This window comes from Cryptomeria japonica, chromosome 5 (genome assembly GCF_030272615.1).
Source record: "Cryptomeria japonica chromosome 5, Sugi_1.0, whole genome shotgun sequence".
Taxonomy (NCBI): domain Eukaryota; kingdom Viridiplantae; phylum Streptophyta; class Pinopsida; order Cupressales; family Cupressaceae; genus Cryptomeria; species Cryptomeria japonica.
Window position 1 is genome coordinate 32,735,143 of NC_081409.1, and position 19,641 is coordinate 32,754,783.

The 19,641-nt window shown below is 37.1% G+C and overlaps 1 protein-coding gene across 2 annotated transcripts; it reads right to left on the reverse strand.

The window, feature by feature from the left end:
• Positions 1-12,592: 12,592 nt before the first annotated feature.
• Positions 12,593-15,574, reverse strand: LOC131057333 (uncharacterized). 2 transcript variants are annotated; one of them, XM_057991470.2, is made up of 2 exons: positions 14,563-15,574; positions 12,593-13,277 (listed from the first exon to the last, which is right to left on the reverse strand). In XM_057991470.2, exons 1-2 carry the CDS (start codon positions 15,449-15,451, stop codon positions 12,892-12,894), a joined length of 1,275 nt encoding a protein of 424 aa, XP_057847453.2. In that variant the 5' UTR covers positions 15,452-15,574; the 3' UTR covers positions 12,593-12,891. The 2 variants fall into 2 exon arrangements, with proteins under 2 accessions (XP_057847453.2, XP_057847454.1); XM_057991471.2 differs by lacking the exon at positions 12,593-13,277 and adding an exon at positions 13,326-14,284.
• Positions 15,575-19,641: the final 4,067 nt, after the last annotated feature.

The following is a 19,641-nucleotide window of genomic DNA, read 5'->3' on the forward strand; positions in this document are numbered from 1 at the left end:
ATCACCAGGTGTTCCAACCACACCCTAGGATCTCTAGGACTTCCCTTGCCCAATCCACCCACCAACAATAAGTGATTCTTCTCCTAGGCTCTCACCTACTCACAAGCTTCAAAAACCCTTACATAGGCTTATAAGGGTTTAACTCTTCCTACACCTTCTGAGGTCCTAGGAAGGATAGGACAGGTCTTTAAGATGTTTCTGCCACTATTCATGTGCCCCTAAGAGGTTTTGACATTCCTTCTTGTTACCAATTTCACTATTTTGCTTTTTTCCTACAAAATAGGGCTACAAGGAGTGAGCCCCTATTAGGCCTCCATTCTAGACTTTTAGGGCTTCCACCTGCAAATGATGCCAAAAATTGGAAAACTTCCCAAAGGGATTGCTATTCATTTGTCAAAAGCTCAAATATTTTCTTGGTTTTGGGACCCCAAGTGTCTGTACACTGCCCTAGGTGAAATTAAGGGTTTTTTTTAGGCCTGCTAGGGACACAGAGATGGTTTGCTATCTTCACCACCTTGTCTGGATTGGTGGAAGATCCTCCTTCTCACCAATGATGCTCCACACACCCCTCTTAAACTCCTCCAAAGGGTGCCTCCTTCCTTGCTCTCACGGACCACTGCAACCTTGACCCTTCCTAGCCGGGCACAGTCTAGTCTTGCCTAGGAGTGGGTCTTTAAAGGGTTTTCCTGCATTTTCCAGGGCCCTGATTCCTCTGAGATACTATGCAGGGTCTATACTCCTATACCCCATGGTTTCATGGTGTTTCCACAATGGGGATAAGAGTTACCAACCCATTTTCACAAAACAGTTCAAAACTGGACAGTGAAGAAGAAATTACAAAATATTTACAAAGCACACAAAACCTGCAAAACAAACTTGATCTAAATGCTCAAAATGAAAGTATTAACACTAAACAAGACTCTCAACTCAGTTTAGTTTCCAAAACAATCTATTATCAATCCTTCAATGCTCCATTTGTGCCGACTGGCAACAAAAACTCAGTCACAGTCAAGGTGTTTCTCATTTGGCTGTACAATCTGACATCCAACCCCTCATTTTAGGGTTTGCAATAATTTATAATATCTTTACCTCGATTTGTGTGCCAAGGTTAGGGTTCCCAACGCCAAGCTAAGGTTATGACCAATTTGGTGGAAAAGTTGCTGAGCAACTTTGAAAAGTTGTCGTGCAACTTTTTGCAACTTTTAAGCAACTTTTGCAATGTTGCTTTTCTTGGCTTTTAGGCCTTTATTAGGCTATCCTCTAGACACAACCAAGCCAAAAGGACCCCAAAATCATCAATAGGCTCACATTCCCTCAACTCCAAGAGAAAAATCAACCTAGACTTGTTAACCTAGGACCTAAACTAGGACCTAAACAAAACCAATGAGCTCTTGGCTCTTATTATAGTTACATGGCTTCATAAAGAAGCAAAATCACAACAAAATCAAATGGTGGGAGCCCTTAGAAGGGTGCTCCTGCACCAGTCCCTTAGCTGTCTCCTGAGTCCATCCCTCTCCCACTTGAGATCCTGGATCTCATCTACCTATCCCTGGAAGATCTCCCTCAACTCCAATAGCTCATCCTCCTCCTCTCCCCCCTGTACCTATGGCTGCTCATGCCCCTGTACCTATGGCTGCTCATGCCCCTGTACCTGTGGCTACCCCTACCCCTGTCCCTATCCCTATACCTGTCTGGGACCCTATGCTACAGGCACCTATAAAGGTAATCCACCTCTGCCTCTCACCACGTGAGCCTGTCTCTCCTCCCCACCCTCTCTCTGTGGAGCCACTCTCCTCTCTCCTATCACCCCCGCCTCCTCCATCGACCTCTACCTCCACCATCTCCATCATCATCCTCATCCCCCCCCACCATCTCCATCTATCTGCTCCCCTAGATCTGTCAGTCGAGGAAATGGATGCTCAACCCAATAAGTAGTATCCCAAGGCAAAGGAATCATCTCTACCAGCTGCATCACCGCCTGATCATATGACAATAATGGCCCGAAGTGTGCCTGATCCCTCACTGTCTGAGTATACATCCTAGAACCCCATGGCATCTGTTGAATCCTACTGAACTGCTAGCAAACCCTATCAACCAACTGCCTCTCCAGTACATAGGGCGTCCTCCCAATCAGATACCTACTCTTGAAGGTGTATGGAAGCTCCATTGTGTCATCCTCCCACTCCTCGCACTCTCGATATGGCCTCCATACCGCAATGTCAATCTTATTGATGACCCTGGGCCAATGCTCCAGTCTCTCGATCTGCAGCTGTGAGGTAATCATATCATATAAGTGAACAAAACTACACCCATGGCCCCTACCTCTGAAATGAATCGGTCGGGTAACCGACAGATGCTCATAAGCCCATACCTATAATAATGTCACTCTGCAGCCCAATCCTACAGATCCATGGTATACAAACTGATGAAACTCATAGTACAAATGTGCCAGCACGCATGGTCCCCAAGCATATCTCATATGCTATGTCACCAGTGTCTCCAATGTGCTTTCCCAGCCCACAGCCAACCCTCGTGTTGCCCTATCCGAACATAGGAACCCACTGATCACTCCTGCTAGTACTGATGGTAGTGCCAATCCTATCCGTGTCATGGTATCCCAAGCCACATGTCCTGCCCTCATCTCCAATCCCAGATCTTGAAACACTCGTCTCAGGACATCCCTATCTCTGTCTCGATCGTAGGGAATCAACTCCCCATCGATCAGTATCCGCAATATCCTATAAACATCCTCCAAGGTGACTGTCATCTCACCCACCTGCAAATGGAACGTACATGTCTCTGAGTGCCATCTCTCAGCTAGCGCAGTCAACAACCCCATGTTCACCCAAAACTCAAGTACATACAGAATAAATCGCAATCCCATAACCTCAACAGCTGCTCTATCCTCAAATCTAAGCTCTGGTCGTAAACTCTGAGTCGATGGGAATCTCTCCCATGACTCCAACATAGGTAAGTACTCCTACAGTAGATCAAATCAGCCGTGTCAGCTAAAGTGGCATTCCTTGTCCATCACAAAATGCTGCTTATTATCCTAAGTGCTTATGATACTCTATACTAGTGACACTCACTGTTCATCACAAAGTGTTGCTGTTTATCCTAGTGGTACTCCCTATTCATCACAAAGCACTACATGTTTTGCACTCTCTGTTCATCACAAAGTGCTACTCTTTTTAGTACTCCCTATTCATCATAAAGTACTATGTCTTGGTACTCACTGTTCATCACAAAGTGCCTCGATCTAGCCTATCCTAGGGCCTCTGCTTGAGTGTATCCTCTTGAGTAGTTTCCTAATTGGCAATGTATGTTCTATCACAAAATCGTCAATCCCAGCCCTATCTGCTATTTTGGTCTTCCCTAGAGGACCTACTTGAGTGTATCCTCTCAGCAACTTATCCAATCGACAGCGTATGTTCATCACAGAACTGTCGATTTGGCGATGAAGACATAAACGAGACTTCATGACATAAATGCGCTTACATATTGCACAAACACGCCTTTTCTGTACAGACGCACCTAAAATACACAGACGTGCCTATGCTCTGCATAGACGCGCCTGCTCTACATAGACGTGCCCACATAGCATAAACACGCCTGCACAATGCAGACACGCTCACATTTGACATAAATGCCTTTTCATTCATAGACGCGCCTGACACAAACACATACACACCTGGCACCAGCACAGACACGCCTCAACATTTTTTGACCTTGTTTGACATATTCTAGAATGCATTTATTGCACTACCTAGCATGCATTAATGACAACATTTATTGCGACAAAGTACAAGGAGGTTTTGCAGTACTTACCGGCTCTCTTGCATTTGCTGGCCTCTGAAATCGGCGAACGCGATCGAATCTATGCACCAATGCCATCACTGCTGACTGTTGCTTCTCTATTCTCTCTCTACACTCTGATCTCTTAGGTGTGTGGATGACAATGAGGATGTATTCCCCTTGTGGTCTATTTTATAGACTACCCTAGCCCTAGCCTTAGCCCTAGTTTCCCGAGTCAGTCTTCATTATCCTGTGACTCTGTCACTCTATCCTATCTAGCCAGTCCATTCTAGCTTTTCTTTCTTATCGAGAGATTGTCTGTGATCTTTCTAAACATTTTCATCCAATCTCTCGAGGGGGTATATCATTCCCATCTTGGGGCAACTTTGTATCAGTTCATATTATCTTCTTTGAAACAATGCGACAAGCTGCATTGTCTCAAAGAGGAGCAAAATGTAGACACCTAAAATTGTCATGTCTAATTAAATAAATATCTTTATTTATTTAATTATTTAAGCCTAATTCTTCTATTTATTTAATTAATTAATTTATCCTCTTCTAGCCTTATTTCTCATTTAAATAAATACTTTTATCTATTTAAATTATCCTTTTCCCTAAATTAAATAAATACTTTTATTTATTTAATTGATCCCACTTCTTCTATTAATTAAGTGAATCTTTATTTATTTAATTAATTCATTAACCTTTTCTACCCATGACACATGTCATTCATCTCTTAATTCATACACTACCTACCCTCTAATCCTAGCCGACCATTTATCTTTTACACCTCTCAATCTTATCCCTCAATTTCTTATAGTGTGTTCTATATAAGCGGATGCTTCCTTCATTATCAAACCCTAATTGACTGATCAATTGACTACACTATGTATTCGATCTTTCATATGCGATCCTACTTGCAACCACATTTCCGTTCTTTGTTGATCTCTTGTGCACATAAAATCTGAGAGCAAATATATCAAGCAAGATCAATGGGGATAGGAAGAATGGAGATTCAAACCCTATTGGACATGTGATGGTATAATCTTTGTGATTTCATTTGATTTGCATTGTCTTAGGTAATCTTCATATGTAATGGTGGATCTTTGTTGTTGTTAGGCTAGGGTTTTGTGGTTGAATTTATTTAGTCTTTCAATATTGTTGTTATCCATTTTCACCGTATACATTTTGGCATGCCTGATGGGACTCTTGTCCCTTTTGCATTTAACATCTTTTGTTGCAGATTTTGTGTTTTTAAGTTACAGATCTGGCATTTATGACAACATTTTGATATTTTCACGTCTATGTACATTCAGATCGCGTTTTTGATTTTCTATCGCATCTGTGACATTTGGAATCGTGTTTGTGCCTTTGACCCGCAACAGGCTGTGGTCCCTACCCTCCGACTGCCTTGCCTTGAGCCGCCACCCTAGCGACTGTGCCGACTGTGCTGCCAGTTGTCCACGACCGTCCTTCGGCCCTCGTGTCGCCTGTTGCCCTCCGGCCGCTACCTACCACCCTTCAGTCGCCGCCTACCGCCACTGCTGCCACCGTCATCCTGTCGCCCTCTGGCCGCCTTCCCTGCCCTGTCACCCTCTGGACAGCAATAGCCTCCTGGCCACCCCGCCATGCAATTGACCGCCTCTTGCCTGCCTCCTCTTGACTGCCTCTTGGGAGCCTTTCGACTGTTATCGATTTTTCGGCCCTGCTGACGTTTTCCGGCGCCCAACATTATTTTCCGGTGACCATATTATTTTTCTCACGACAGATTTTTTTTTTGGCAGCACAAAGTATTGTAGGAATAATCTGCTGACATCAGCATGACATCATGTTGATGTCAGTGGTACAGACAACATATTGGCCCCTGTGACCCTCTTTGTGCCCTAAAAGAGGGTTTTTTTCTTTTTCTTTTGTCCATATCTTGGGCATACGATATCATTTTTGGGCAAACAAGATATCGTTGGAAAGCTTGTTTTGTCTACTTTCCAGATTTGTGGTTTTTATTATTTGGTTTTTCTGCTAGTACATTCTATATCCATTTGAAGTCAGAGGTGATTTTTTCAATCTCGAGCTCATATCTTTTCGCCAGTTTCTCCATTTTTCACGATCCTAGCGATGTTGGGACTATGTTTCAGAGCTCTTCACAACCATCGATGCACTTTTTCCAGATTTTACTCTAGGTACATTTTATTTAGTTTTTTGTGTTTTCACACTCTAGTGAATTACTTAGACATTTGATCTCCTAGAAGCTTCTCATTTGCGTGGGATGACTTGTTTTTGGCTGTTCTTCATGTATTTCTAGCCTTTTGTCTTCTTTGAGTATTGTATAAATCATTTTGTAATCATTTTATTTTTTACAAATGCACTGAGATAAAGTACCAGTATGCCTTGCATGCTTGGGATCTTGCACATCTTGTGCCTTATTGTACTCGCTCTATATTATAAAGTGCCATGGGGGGGTTTGATGTTTTCCTTTGTTTTCCATCTACCTTTGTCATGTGAGTGTTCCTTCCATGACATTAGCCTCATGATGTGTGTCAAGTGAGTGTTCCTTCCATGACACTAGCCTTTATATGTGTTTGTACTTTCTGTTGCACTCTCGATGTTCCTGGTTCTTCGTCATGCAGTTTTTCTTGGCATTCAGTTTCAGTGTACCTGTCACCTCTCCCTTGCCAGCATTATGGGGGGTTTCACCTATTGGTTGTTGGTTCTGATGCTTCCTTGGTTTGTTGGAGTGAGTTATGTATTCAGTATTTGTTCCTATGTACTAGGTGGATGTAGTGGTTGGTTACCTATGCATTTCAGTGAGATGGATCATTTACCATATGGACACTCTTTCATTCCTATTTTTGGAGGCAACCTTCCATCTTTGATTGATCAACTCTTTAGACTTTGGTGTTTTTGCCATCTGTATCTTTAAGTTCAGTTGTTTTCCTTTGTTTTCCATCTGATTCAAGTAGTGTTATTTGAGGGAACTCATGCAGATTACAATCTTTTCTACCTGATCATCTTCTATTTCAGTGGAGGTTCTTCAGATCGCTAGTGTTTGCAACTTCATGCTTTAGTGGTGTTCTTCATGTTTATCCTTTGTTCCTATTTTCTAGAACATTCTCTAGTTTTGAGGCTTCTTCAGTCCTTCACTAGCCTTCATCTCTTTTTGGAGTAGAGTTTTTTCCTATGAGGTTTTTTCTATTTCTCTGCTTTACATAGATCTTTTGTACTTGGGTACCTCATCAGGCCTAGTTGCCAGGACCTATTGTTACTTTCATGCATTTTTTAGTCCTTACTTGTTTTTTAGCTACTCCCTAAGTTCATCTTAAGGGGGGTTGTTAGAGTTATCATGTATTGGCTAATAATTATTTATTTAATTATTAGTCTATTAGACTCTACGATTAAGGTAAACTTAGGCATTTAATAATATGGTAGGTATTTAATAATTATTCTAGTTATTAAATACACATTATCCCTTTAGGGTTTCACACCTTTAGGGTTGCATATTCTCCTTTTATAAGGATTGTATTGCACTTTTTATTTAATTCCCTCTTTGAATGATAATCTTTTTCTTTAGAGCCATTATTTCTTTTTGCCTCCATTCTTCTCTTGTGACGAGTATTTTCCTTGCAGGTGTTCTTGGGATCTCTGAAGTTGTATTTCTCAACTTCTTCAAATACAATCAACAACAACAATGTGAATGCTACAACATGTGTGCCTCCTATTTCTAAATTCGTTTAAAGAGAAAGATAATTTACTCCTTTGAATGAATCTTTACATAATATTATGTCTCAATTATTACATATAAATGTGATTAAACTTCCTCTTATCAAACCAGTTGACCCATCTAAGCTTTCATCCCCTTATTTTGATAGCAATTCCTTTTGTTAATTTCATCGTCAACCTAGTCATGATACTGAGAAATGTTTTCCATATAAAAGTAAGATTCAAGATTTGATTGATAATAATACTATATTTGTGGCAGGTGTGAATGATAAGGGAAACAAATCAGTAGCTCCTCCTAATCACAATCTTAATATTTTTATTGATCCTTTGCCTTCTCATACCTCTAGCATGATTGAGACTAAACATACCTCTTTCTCTCCTTCTGTTCTTACTACCACAACTCCAAATTTGGTGAACATGGTAGAGAAATAAGAGACACCTAAGGATCCTTGTATTACATTCGACCCTAGTGAGACCATTAGGGCACCCAATGGGCCTTTATACATAGTTGTGAAGGTTAAGGACATATCTTGCCATGGTGGTCTTGTTGATCCCTCTTGCATGGTTAATATCATCATTGAGGAGTATCTCTTCACTTTACGATTACATAAAATAATCTATGATGACTCTAATGTGGTTGTGAAGTTATTTGATGGATTCTCTTATCCTACTATTGGTTCTATCACTCTTCCTATTGAAGTTCACACTAAATCTATGGATGTCAACTTTGCTATCATTCCTTCTTCTGAACAATTTCGTGTGAAGTTGGGCTACCCTTGGCTATCTTCCATGAAGGCTATTTCTTCTCCAATTCATGTGTTTGAAATTTCCTCACAATGTAGAAATCATAACCGTGAACCATAGCTTATTTCACCCATTCGAAAGAAGCCCTAGTGTTCCTATTGATCTCTTTTGGCCTAGGCAATTTCAATCTCTTCCATAAAGGAGTGATGCTATTTTTCAATCTTATAAAAAATGGAAGAAAGATATGATCTTATCCTTGAGTCAACCTAGATCCCCAACACTTGACATTCCCATCCTTCTTGAAGATGAAATCCTTCCCCTAACGGATAGGACTAATCTTCCTCCTAAGGAAAATCCTCAACCTATTCCTATGGATGTGACTATGCCTTCTCCTAAGAACAACAATAATCCTCCTAAGGTTAGACCCATACCACCTCCCCATGATGGACCCGATCTCCTTCCTACAACTAATATTCCTCCTTTATATGGTGCAGTTGCACCTCCTTGCTCTTATAGAGAGAAGAGGCCTGCTTCTCCTCTTGTCCAACCTAAAAGACCTCAACCGAAGCTTTCAACTATCAAAGAGGAGACTGTTACTCCTTTCATAAATATGCCTCCTCCTTCTCACTCTTCCACTAAGACTCGACGAAATCGTTGTGCGAGAGACCGCCGACGAAGGCATCATGCTCGAGTTTGTGAAGTTGTTCCTCAACTCATTCAATCTCCCAGGTCTCCAACAGTTGATATGATTCCCTTTTCTCTTAAGCAAGGTGTTGAACTTACATCTCCAAATCATAAGTTGCACAAAACATGTGATGGTTTTACTCCTATTAGCGTTCGTGGTCCTCTTTCTATAAATCTTGATGAAGAAATGAGTGAAAATGTTATTCATGATGGCAATACAACTCCTAATGGTTCTGATAGTGACTATGAATATGTTGATGTGGACAAGCATTTATCAACTAAATTTTCACAAACCCTAATCCTAGCTCCTAGAATCGAACAAAGTGACTTACCACATGAGCATAGTCCTTGTTTGGATCTTGTGATAGCTCCATCTGTTATGCTCGATGTCGCTCCTCTGGCATGTTGCTCACCTTCCTTAAATAGTGATCAATAAGATTAGGAGGTAGATGTCATGCTAGATTAGCAATATTAGCACTGTAGATCTTCTCTCTCTCTCCTTTCTTACTCTTTTGTGACTATTATTCTATGTGTATCCTTTTTCTTCTATTTTTCCCTCAATGCCTACTTGAGGACGATGGAAAGCATTGAGATCTTTTTTGGTCTCTTTCATGTTGACTCAAAAGACATCCTCTATTCCCTTTCTTCCAAGCTAGTGTCCTTTCTGTAGGGAATGGCGATTATTATATGCACACATACATATATGATATACATGAGTTATCATACAATATACTGACCCTGAGGAAAGTGAAACGACCTCGTGTTTTGTGTTCATTATCCTTGGGTTTACTCCTTGACTGGGGGCTAAATCCTTGGATAATGTGCTCCCTCTCTTCTCTCTCTTGGGTGTATCCTACCTTAAAGCAATCACTCCTGATAAGGCGTGTGCGATTGCTTTAACATGTGGGCATACACTCCGCTCATATTTTCCTTTTTGATACATAGAATTATTTAGTGAACTCAACTTTGCTTTATAATTTTGGTATCTTTTTTGTGACTCATAGTGAGGGGAACGTTGCTACTTGCAGTCATGGTTTTCCCTTCTCGATCTTCCCTTTTACTTGGTCAATCTATGTCGTAATATCCTGAGTCCACTAGGGGCTTGGTGCATCTTGCCTCCTTGACATGGTAGAAGTCATTCAATCTTGTTTCCTTGTACTTTACCGACAGTATTGGCGTACGCTTATACTCTCGCTAAAGTGGGGGCTAAATGTAGTGTCATAAAATTGTGACCCTTGTAATTTGCGACCACATGAGGGTCTTCACGTTGGTGATTTGAATGCCCAAGCCTAATCAGAGACCTAAGACTTGCTCAACCCCCGAAAACCACACTTGTTCTACCCTCGACATTGCCTGAGCCTTCTTCCTGTCTTGAGACAAGGGTAGGATAGGGGCATGGCACCCCTTTCCCCCTAGGACAGGGGCGTGGGGCCCTTGTCCTTGCCCTATTTTGGGGCCCCCTCTGTCCTATTCTTGCATTGGACTTTGCATAAAACGAGAAAACTTTCCCTATGTCGGCCTGTGATGAAAAATTAGTCAATTAACCCTAACTGACAAGTATATAAGTCACATTTTCTCCCTCATTTGCACAAGGAGTTCAACAAGCGATAAGTTGGATAAGCGAATAGTGGGCATAAGTTCAAGCATTCAAGCATTCTCAAGTCTCCCTTCAAGGCTAGGTGTTGCATTCAAGTCAAGAATTCAACCATTGAAGAGGAGACCCCTTTCAACATTCAATTTCATACAAGAAAATCTAGCTACATTCTATCTACAACCTCCCTTGAGGTGAATTACATTTTAGTCTTTCATTTACATTTACTTGCAAGTACTTTCTTTCATCATTTGGTTAATTCAAAAACTGGTGTTTGACCTGAAGGCAAACCCCCAATCCCAACCCCTTTTCCTCTTTTTCTGTGTGTAGGTTGTAGGTGCGCAACTGTGTTTGTAGATTCAGACTCCATTTGTAGAGGTGGAAAAACCCTTTTCGTTTCGCGAATTTTTCGACGGACTGTGGACACTTTCAACATGGTCCCGACAACTTTTCCTCAAATTTGTAGGGCAACTTCATCTCAACATATTATAGCCAGATCCAAGTGCACAACTTCATCTCACGCTTTTATCTCAAGTTATAATCAGTTCTTTGCTACTTTTATACCTAGTTCTACAACATATAATTCGAGCATTTTCCATTCTTAAAGAGGGGTTCGCTTGTCATTTCTATCCCATTATCAATTCATTTAGTATTCAATCTCTTCCCTAAGAGATTGGATCTAGTGAATTTCCCCCTCTTTTAAATGTAATGTGGATAAAGTGTTTGAAGGGAAATCAGCAGTGGAACTTTCATCTCTCCTCAGAGGGATGAAAAACTTTCCTCTTGATCTCTCTATCATTCACCTTTTTCACCATTACAAAGTATAACTAATATTGGTGACAAAGACATTTTACTTGATTAATATAGATGCAGTAGTAGTCAGAATACTACTAACAAAGTTAAAATTAATAATAATATTTTTATTGATATTAATATGATCATTTGTGTAACATTAGAATTAATAAGCTAAAATAGGTCAATACTAATATCATACTATTAGCATCAATATTAAAAGGAAGTATGAATATTATAGTAAATAATTAAACTTCCCTATTGAGAGGAGTAGGGTTAACTTTTTCGAGAATAGCTATTGTTTGTCAACAATGTTTATTTGAGAAGGAGTTGTCATGTAGTGATAGAAGGACAATTTTGGTGCGGTGAAAATTGTATGTGATCTATTCAATCAGCTAGAACACATTGTTTGAGCCATTAAGTCCTATTCTCTATTAGTGAAATTTTGATTAAATGAAAAATTCCAATTCATGAATTATTTCCATAAGATCTTTATTAGGGACTTCTTGTAGTTGAACCGAGGTGGTATATTATTTTTTGATTTGTCCAAAATGCACTAATTAGAGCAACCTTTTTCAACAAGTCTTAACCACAAACCATCACACTTTTCCCTTGAATACCTGATGGATCCCCATCATGAAGGGTTTGGGAGAGAGAATCCTCACACGCACTTGTGTGCTTTCTTCTATTCTTGCCCTTGAGTGGTGTGTCTACAATGACAAGTGCATGAGCAAATTCATCTTGCACATTTATTTTGCACCTTGTTGAGCTAGGTGGTTAAATGCTTATTGATGTTTGTTAATGTCTACAAAAAAAAAGCGTTTTTGCTCAAAGTTACATTCTGGGTAGGGCAAACCATGAGAACTTTAATTCCTACACCATAATGACTAGATTCTATAAGATATCATATAAATTATTCATTATTATTTCCAAAATTAAACATCCCATCTTCCTTATTTAATTGTTAAATATTTATTCTATAACATATTAACCCTTCTTATTAATTTAAATTAATGTATAGTTAATAATGTACATTAATTAATTAAAAGATTTTATTTTCTTACAAATATAAAAAATTATTCAACATTTAAAATTTATATTATAAATTATTGAATAAAATATAATGATCTCACCTTCAAAATTCAAACCCCAAAATCAACTACACATTTATAGAAGCTAAAAAGAAAATTCATAAAACTATATCAATATTATCTAGTTAGGGCATACTCACATGCAAATATTTATTATAAAATCTCTATCTAAGCTAACTAAAAGAAACCGTAGTACGTGTATTTTCCCATTGTCGTTAGCATTTTTAGGTTCTTAAGAATGTAGCAATTACATGTGGCCTCAAGTTTTTGGCAAGAGATTGTTTGGCATAGCGATAAATGGAAAAGAATTTTGTTCCCATTCTATTGACTAGTTGTTTTCTTAAGAAAAAATTAAAAAACATTAATTCAATTCAGCTCAGTGGGCCCTTTTGATAGCAATTTTATCTGCCAACCTTGCTATAAAATTTTAAAAACATTAAACTCAATTCAGCTTAGTAGGCCCTTTTGATCTCTATTTTATTTGCCAACCGTACTATCGTGATTTTTGCGACCCTTTTGTCTTGCATTGTTCAAGTTATGGTCATGGCTGTTGCATGACTTGGACCTCTGCAATAACAGGGGATAAGAAGAAAACATTTGTTTCATAAACATGGCATCTCTTTCAACCTCAAATTTATCTTGCCTTGCAGTACTCAAACTTTGTTGCAGAGATTCGATCTCTTTATCCTTCCTATGCATTTCCTTCTCCATGATAGCAACTTGCTTTCTAAGCCCTACATCTTGTTCATTTCTGGCCTGGATTTCGTTTGCTAAAAACCTGATTCTTTCCAAGTGTTTTTTCTCTAAATCTTCTACCTGCAACCTTCTGCTTCTGCTTGCACTGTTACTTCTCCGACGTCCTTCTGCAACAAGTAGGAAGAATAATTGTGAGAATTTATAATAGAAGTTAAGACCAGAATTGGCATAGTTGGTTCCAAATAAAAACAATAAAAAATCTTTATTCTGTGGTTCAGAACAGATGGAAGAGAATCCCCTGAGATTAGAAGTTATTTTAATTACAACTTCAGATTCCTGTTTACATGTTCAGTTGAAAGTAATAGCCATTAGCCATATACTTTTGATTCATATATACCACAATAGTATTGAATTATTTGCCATTTAAGCTCCAGATGCATATTTTTGTTCCATACTTGTGGGAATGAATACATATGAAATATCCTCTTACCAGGAATAAGTTATATTAATAACATAAAATTGTTAATCTCTATGACCGATCTTTTAGTCACCCATCTCAGTACAAATCTGACTGAGGCACCCCTAATCATGGAGTTTCCTTAATCAGGCTACCCCATTCACAAAACATTCAGCAAATGTTGTCTTATGAACAGTGAAATGTTAACATGAATTGAGTTTTAACACCTAGCTATCCTGGTAACCTGGTTTCAGTTAGCAAAGGCCCAAACAATTTATTCCAGTCATGCCCATAAAATACAATGAGAGCAATACAGTTCTTAACAGCATTAGCCCTATGAAGGGAAACAAACACTAGTGTTAATTGGCTTTGTATTTAAGGCCACATACAGCTCTACTCCTTTGCACATTATCAGATGAGGATCTACTTATGGGCAATGGTTGTATTTTCATATAAACTAAAACCTAAAGCTAAATTAGAGGTACACATGACCAGCTTCCTCTGGTCATATGATAACTAATGGGGACGGGAGGACATAGTTGACCCCAGTGTATTTGGTGCTTTTAACAAGAAAAGAAAAACTTTGCCTGCTCTAGCATACAAGATTCTGGTTTTAAAGTTTGAGGTGGTGGTAAAACCTTTTGTTGGGTACACAGAGGTAAAACTACTGGACCTTTGGCAAGGTTCCATTGCCTCTTGCCATTTATATTGTTCTTCCTGTCATCTCCACAAGTGCACATAAACAGTTAGATTGTGAGCTGGGATGAGATTCTCGGGAGCTTCTCTGTTAGAAAAGCCTGTGTATTTGGGCCATGAATCCCACCATCTGAAAACCAAAATCAAATTTATGAAGCAAAAATCACCAAGTATGACAAATTGTCCATTGATGAAGGATGAATATCTCATCTAAGGGTTTTAGCATGACATATCTTTTCAGAGTAATATAGTTGACATTCAGTGAAAACAAACAAACATATAAGACTTGAAGTACACACCAGCTGAACTATGCCCATTTTCTAGCAGCCCACTTGATTGCCTGGTACCTATGTGAAGATTATCTAGCTCACGCTTAATCCCCAAATAAAGCCTCTTCCATTTGTCCACCTCTCTCTCCCTATTCCTTTCCACATCAGCATACTCCTTGAGCATATTTTTAGCATTAGATAGCTCCAATTCCTTGGCTCTAAGCTCTGCCTCCAAGATCTCTGTAACCCCTATAACAGTCTCCTTTCTGTGACACAACTGTTTGATAATACTATCCTTATCATCCACCTCCTTTTGAAGCCTCAGTATCTCATCTGTGACCTTTCTCAAAGCAGCATCTACATGTTTCTTCTCCTTGGCTTTCACTGCAGCTTCTCTCTTGGAGGCACCCATCTCAAAAATTGCATTTCTCAGTTTGTCTTCCGACTTCTTCTTCTGTGCCTTCATCTCTGATACCACAGATACAAATCTCTTATATGCCAGCTTTCTCTCTTCTGCTTCCTTACCAAGTTTCTGCATCAGTTCATCAATGGAAGGATTATTGCACCCTGTTTGAGTACTGCAACCTGCTTGACTGTTTTCCTTTCTGCTGTTGTTTTCATCACTGCAACTACCATAGTTAAAATTCTCAATCTCTCTAATATTGCTAGATTTTTCAATTTCTCTTAATGCATCAAGCTCCTGCATCAGCTGCCTCCTTTCCTTTTTCCATGCTTCCTCCTTTGAAGCAAAGATGGCAAGTACCCTTTCATTGGCTTTCATGTCCTCCACTCTTTTAAACTTCATCTCTTCTACAGCACACATAAGCTCTTCAATCCTTTTCTCATACCACTTTCTTTCATCAACGAATCCTTCTGTATATTCAATGGTTTTCTCATTAACTTCTCCTAAGGTCTCCATGACTAGTTACTCATGAATTCAGATTTTGTATTCATGAAATTGAGTCTGGAGCAAAAAGAAAAAAGAAAAAATTCTAAGCAATCCTTATGGATCAGTAGAATTGTTGACTAACATTAAACAAATGAATACTGTTCAGCCGGCAAAATGGGAATATAGGATATTTTTATAAGCATTACATTTTTTTTTGTGCTCTTGTCGGCAAGTTTGAGGCTGATGTTGCTTGTCCATTATCTGATCTAATATTATTCTTGTTGTTTAAATTCTATGAACATGAGACACCCACTAAGGATTTGTATACCTTAATGTTCTTTTGCTTCTTATGTCTAGTTATCATCTTCAAATGCAAGGGATGTTGACCAATTCTTGCAAAGACTGCAGGCTGTTAAATTTTTATGCTTAGTTAGAGTTAAATTTAAGATCTTTTATTTTATTTTGGGTATTTTATCATTGTATTATTGGGTTTTTTGGGTGATTGGTTTGGTTTTCTTGATTTAGATTTTGATATCACATTAAATTTTTCATGGATCTGGTAGGAATTGAACCTAGGACCTATTTACCACTGGAATATTCTACCACTCAATACTGACCTTCTTGATGACTAATCCATCTTCAATTCATAAATAACTCATTTTTTAATTTACAAAGGTTTTTATAAGATATTTATAAGAATAGAAACAATCATATTGAAAGATACATAGATATATGATTAATCTATTTAAATATTAATATCATTATTTTATATATGATCACTAATTTTGATAACAAGACATTATGAAGTGCTTTAGCTAATTCTTACTAGACTTTCCACTAGACTTCACTTGAGTTCATCTTTAGATTCTTTTCTACTTACATCACATAGTAGTTCTTTCATCCTTACTATGTTGTTCGACACATTATCTACATATTTTTAATTTAAAGATTAGGTGTTATATTTTAGTCTATTCATTTTATTTAGGAGATCACGTAGTTATATTTATTATTGGATGAGACTGCATTTTTTAATAACTTTTTTATCTATTATTTATTATTTAGATTATAAGATATGAATAGAAATAATCATATTGAAAGATACATAGGTATATGATTAATCCATTTAAATATTAATATTGTTTTATATATGCTCACTAATTGTGATAACAAGACATTAGCTTTAGCTTATTCTTACTAGACTTTCCACTAAGTCTTCAGTGGAGTTCATCTTTAGACACTTTTCTAGTGACACCACCTTACTATATCATTTGACACATTATATACACATTTTTAATTTAAATTTTTTAGGTGTTAGATTTTGGTCTATTCATTTTCTTTAGGAGATTCCATAGTAATATTTATTATTGGATGAGGTGTTCATTTCTTTCATTCTCATTTTTTTCTTTTCTTTTTTTTTTTAAAGCTTATAACTCTTATCAATATTACTATTTGTTATTTTTTTTTTTAGATTATTGATATTGTAATAATTTTTTTTTTTTTTTTTGGATAAAAGTGGAGAGTCCACTGAATTTATATTAATTAAAAGCAAATAACCCACAAGAAAACCTCCGGTTGTAGCCATTTTTGAATTTACAACAGATATATATATATATATATATATATATATATATATATATATATATATATATATATATCCCTTACAACCAGTATGTTTCAACTAAAAACCCCACCCTCCTATCACTACCTATTTTTACAAAAAGTTTGATCTGACAATTTTAATAATGTTTTTGATTAAAAAGCATTATTTAATATTTATTATTGGATGAGGTGTTCATTTCTTTAACACACTCTCTCTCTCCCTCTCTCTCTCTCTCTCTCTCTCTCTCTCTCTCTCTCTCTCTCTCTCTCTCTCTCTCTCTCTCTCTCTCTCTCTCTCTCTCTTAAAGCTTATAACTCTTATCAATATTACTATTTGTTATTTTTATTTTTAGATTATTGAAATTGTAATAATGTTGTGGTTAATTTTTAGATATTAAGTTTTGATTTTTATTGTTTATTATACAATTTAATATGGTCTTATGATTTTTTAAGATTCATTTATATTTCATTTGAAAAGTATCAAGATTGGGAGTGTTTATTAGAAAAGTTATCTCTTCGTGACATATAGAATATTTTTGACCTCACTATTATAAGATCTACAAATACATGTGTCTTGTTGTTTGATTATGCTTTTGATATTAGTGTATCAATATGTTTTGTATTGTCATTTCAACTATATATTTTAGCACATATGCTATTATTTATGTTTGAACCTATAACAATGTTTCTACTTTAATATTTTCACTCTATATATTAATTGGCGATTGTATTATCTATTTGAACATTATAGTTTATTATGGATTATTGGTTACACAACCTTGATATTTGCATCATTTTAGTTGCATATGATTTTCAGTTTATTTTAGTTGTTTGATATTGTCGCAAGGGTTTATATTACATTGTCGGTTTATATAATGTGTTTCAACTATCTTTGCATTGTGAAATTATGCTTGAATTTTAACTAAATATGTATGCATAGGTTCCCCAAATGTGATTAATTTGGAGATAATTAGATTGAATAAACATGTTATTCTTTAAATTCTCATTTCATTTGATTGCAAGCTACAAGATGATTTTTTTTTAAATCTTATGAATTTTTGTTCTTGTCAATGTCAATTATAAATTCTTATATTATGTGAACTCATAAAGTGTGTATGAATGTTTTATGTAAGCTTACCTAACTTTTCATATGTTATATTTGTTTGATTTTTTATATACTTGTGCAGTGACTTCAAAATGATTAATATATTATATGAATTAAAAATAAGATTTATTTATTAAATGCCTTAGTGTTAGAAATATCAAATAGATGTATAACTAAGATCTTTTTATGAGAGAGATAAGCTATAAAATTGTAAGTGAAACAAAGCAATTACAGATCCATGATTACAAGGGATGTGCAAATGTCAAGATGACAAGATTTCATTAGGAGATCAAAGAGATGTTGCAGAAAAATGAGTGTATGAATCAAAGAAGATGAATGCAAACCTATGCAAGAGTATCGCAATGCATGCAAAAGAATGAAAGTATAAGTTAGGTTTTGAGTTTATATATAATTAAGGATATGATGGATGTGGAAAATCAACCAATCAGTTGTGACAACCAAGTAGTCTAAAAATAGAAAAAGCTCCACCCTTTAAGGATGGGGACACCAACTTTTACGAAAGGGGACACTTCAACATCATATCCTAGTCAAACTCACTTTATGAAACTAACCAAGCTTAATTAAAGTGTAGAAAAACCTAGGACTAAGGGAAAAATAAATAACCCACTAGGAAAATAAAAACCTACATTAATGCCCCATAAAGCATATCTTAGGTGGGTGAAAAGATGATGGTTCTTGACAAATAAAGCCATGTTAGGTACCCATGTATAAGGAATACACCCTCCCAAAGAATAAGAAGTCCCCTCACACAAGAAGGAACTAAATCCCCCCAATAAATAGAGGAGAAAAGAAGTGAAAGGATGGACCATGTAGCTCCCCATAATGTGTAGTCGATAGTAGTTGCTCAAAACTAGATGTAGAAGATACTCCACGATCATTAAACAATATTCCTCCTCTTAAGAAGAAATAATACCAAAGGTGTATGAAGGAGATCCTCCCATTCTTGAAAGGAATATGTAGGAAGAAACCTCAAAATTAATGATGTTCCTGAACTTTTCTCAAGGGTCTCCATGTTGATACTAAAAGTTGGCATCACTAAATTAGGCATTTTAGGCTATACTACTGAAGGTGACAATCCAAAATCTCCTAGAAATTGATGTAGAATAAAATACAAAGACAAAGATATCCCCTCGTAAGACAAAGAGACCTCCACCAAATTTTGTTCCAAATTATCCTCACTCATTTCAAATTGTGAAGAATGATCATGTAGATAATGAAAAAAAGATTTAGAGTGTTCCCATACAACAAATGAAGAGGAACTATCCTCATCAAAGAGAAGATGAATGAATAAAGTGTTGCTCCTGTAGGTGTGTGTACCCTTGTTTTATAAGCCCAAAGAGCAGGATTTAACTGGAGATGCTAGTCTTGTCCTGCATCAGTAACAACTTTCTTTAACATGTTCAATATGTTTTTGTTTGTTGCCTCTTCTTGTCCATTACTTTGTGGATACTATGGCATTGCAAATCTCTGTTGTATATGGAATTGTTCACACAGT

Coding starts and splice junctions, on each gene's coding strand:
- LOC131057333 (XM_057991470.2), bottom strand. CDS start 15,451: ATGGAGACCTTAGGAGAAGTTAATGAGAAAACCATTGAATATACAGAA. Junction 13,278..14,562: donor AAATGGGCATAGTTCAGCTG/GTGTGTACTTCA, acceptor TACTTGTTGCAG/AAGGACGTCGGAGAAGTAAC.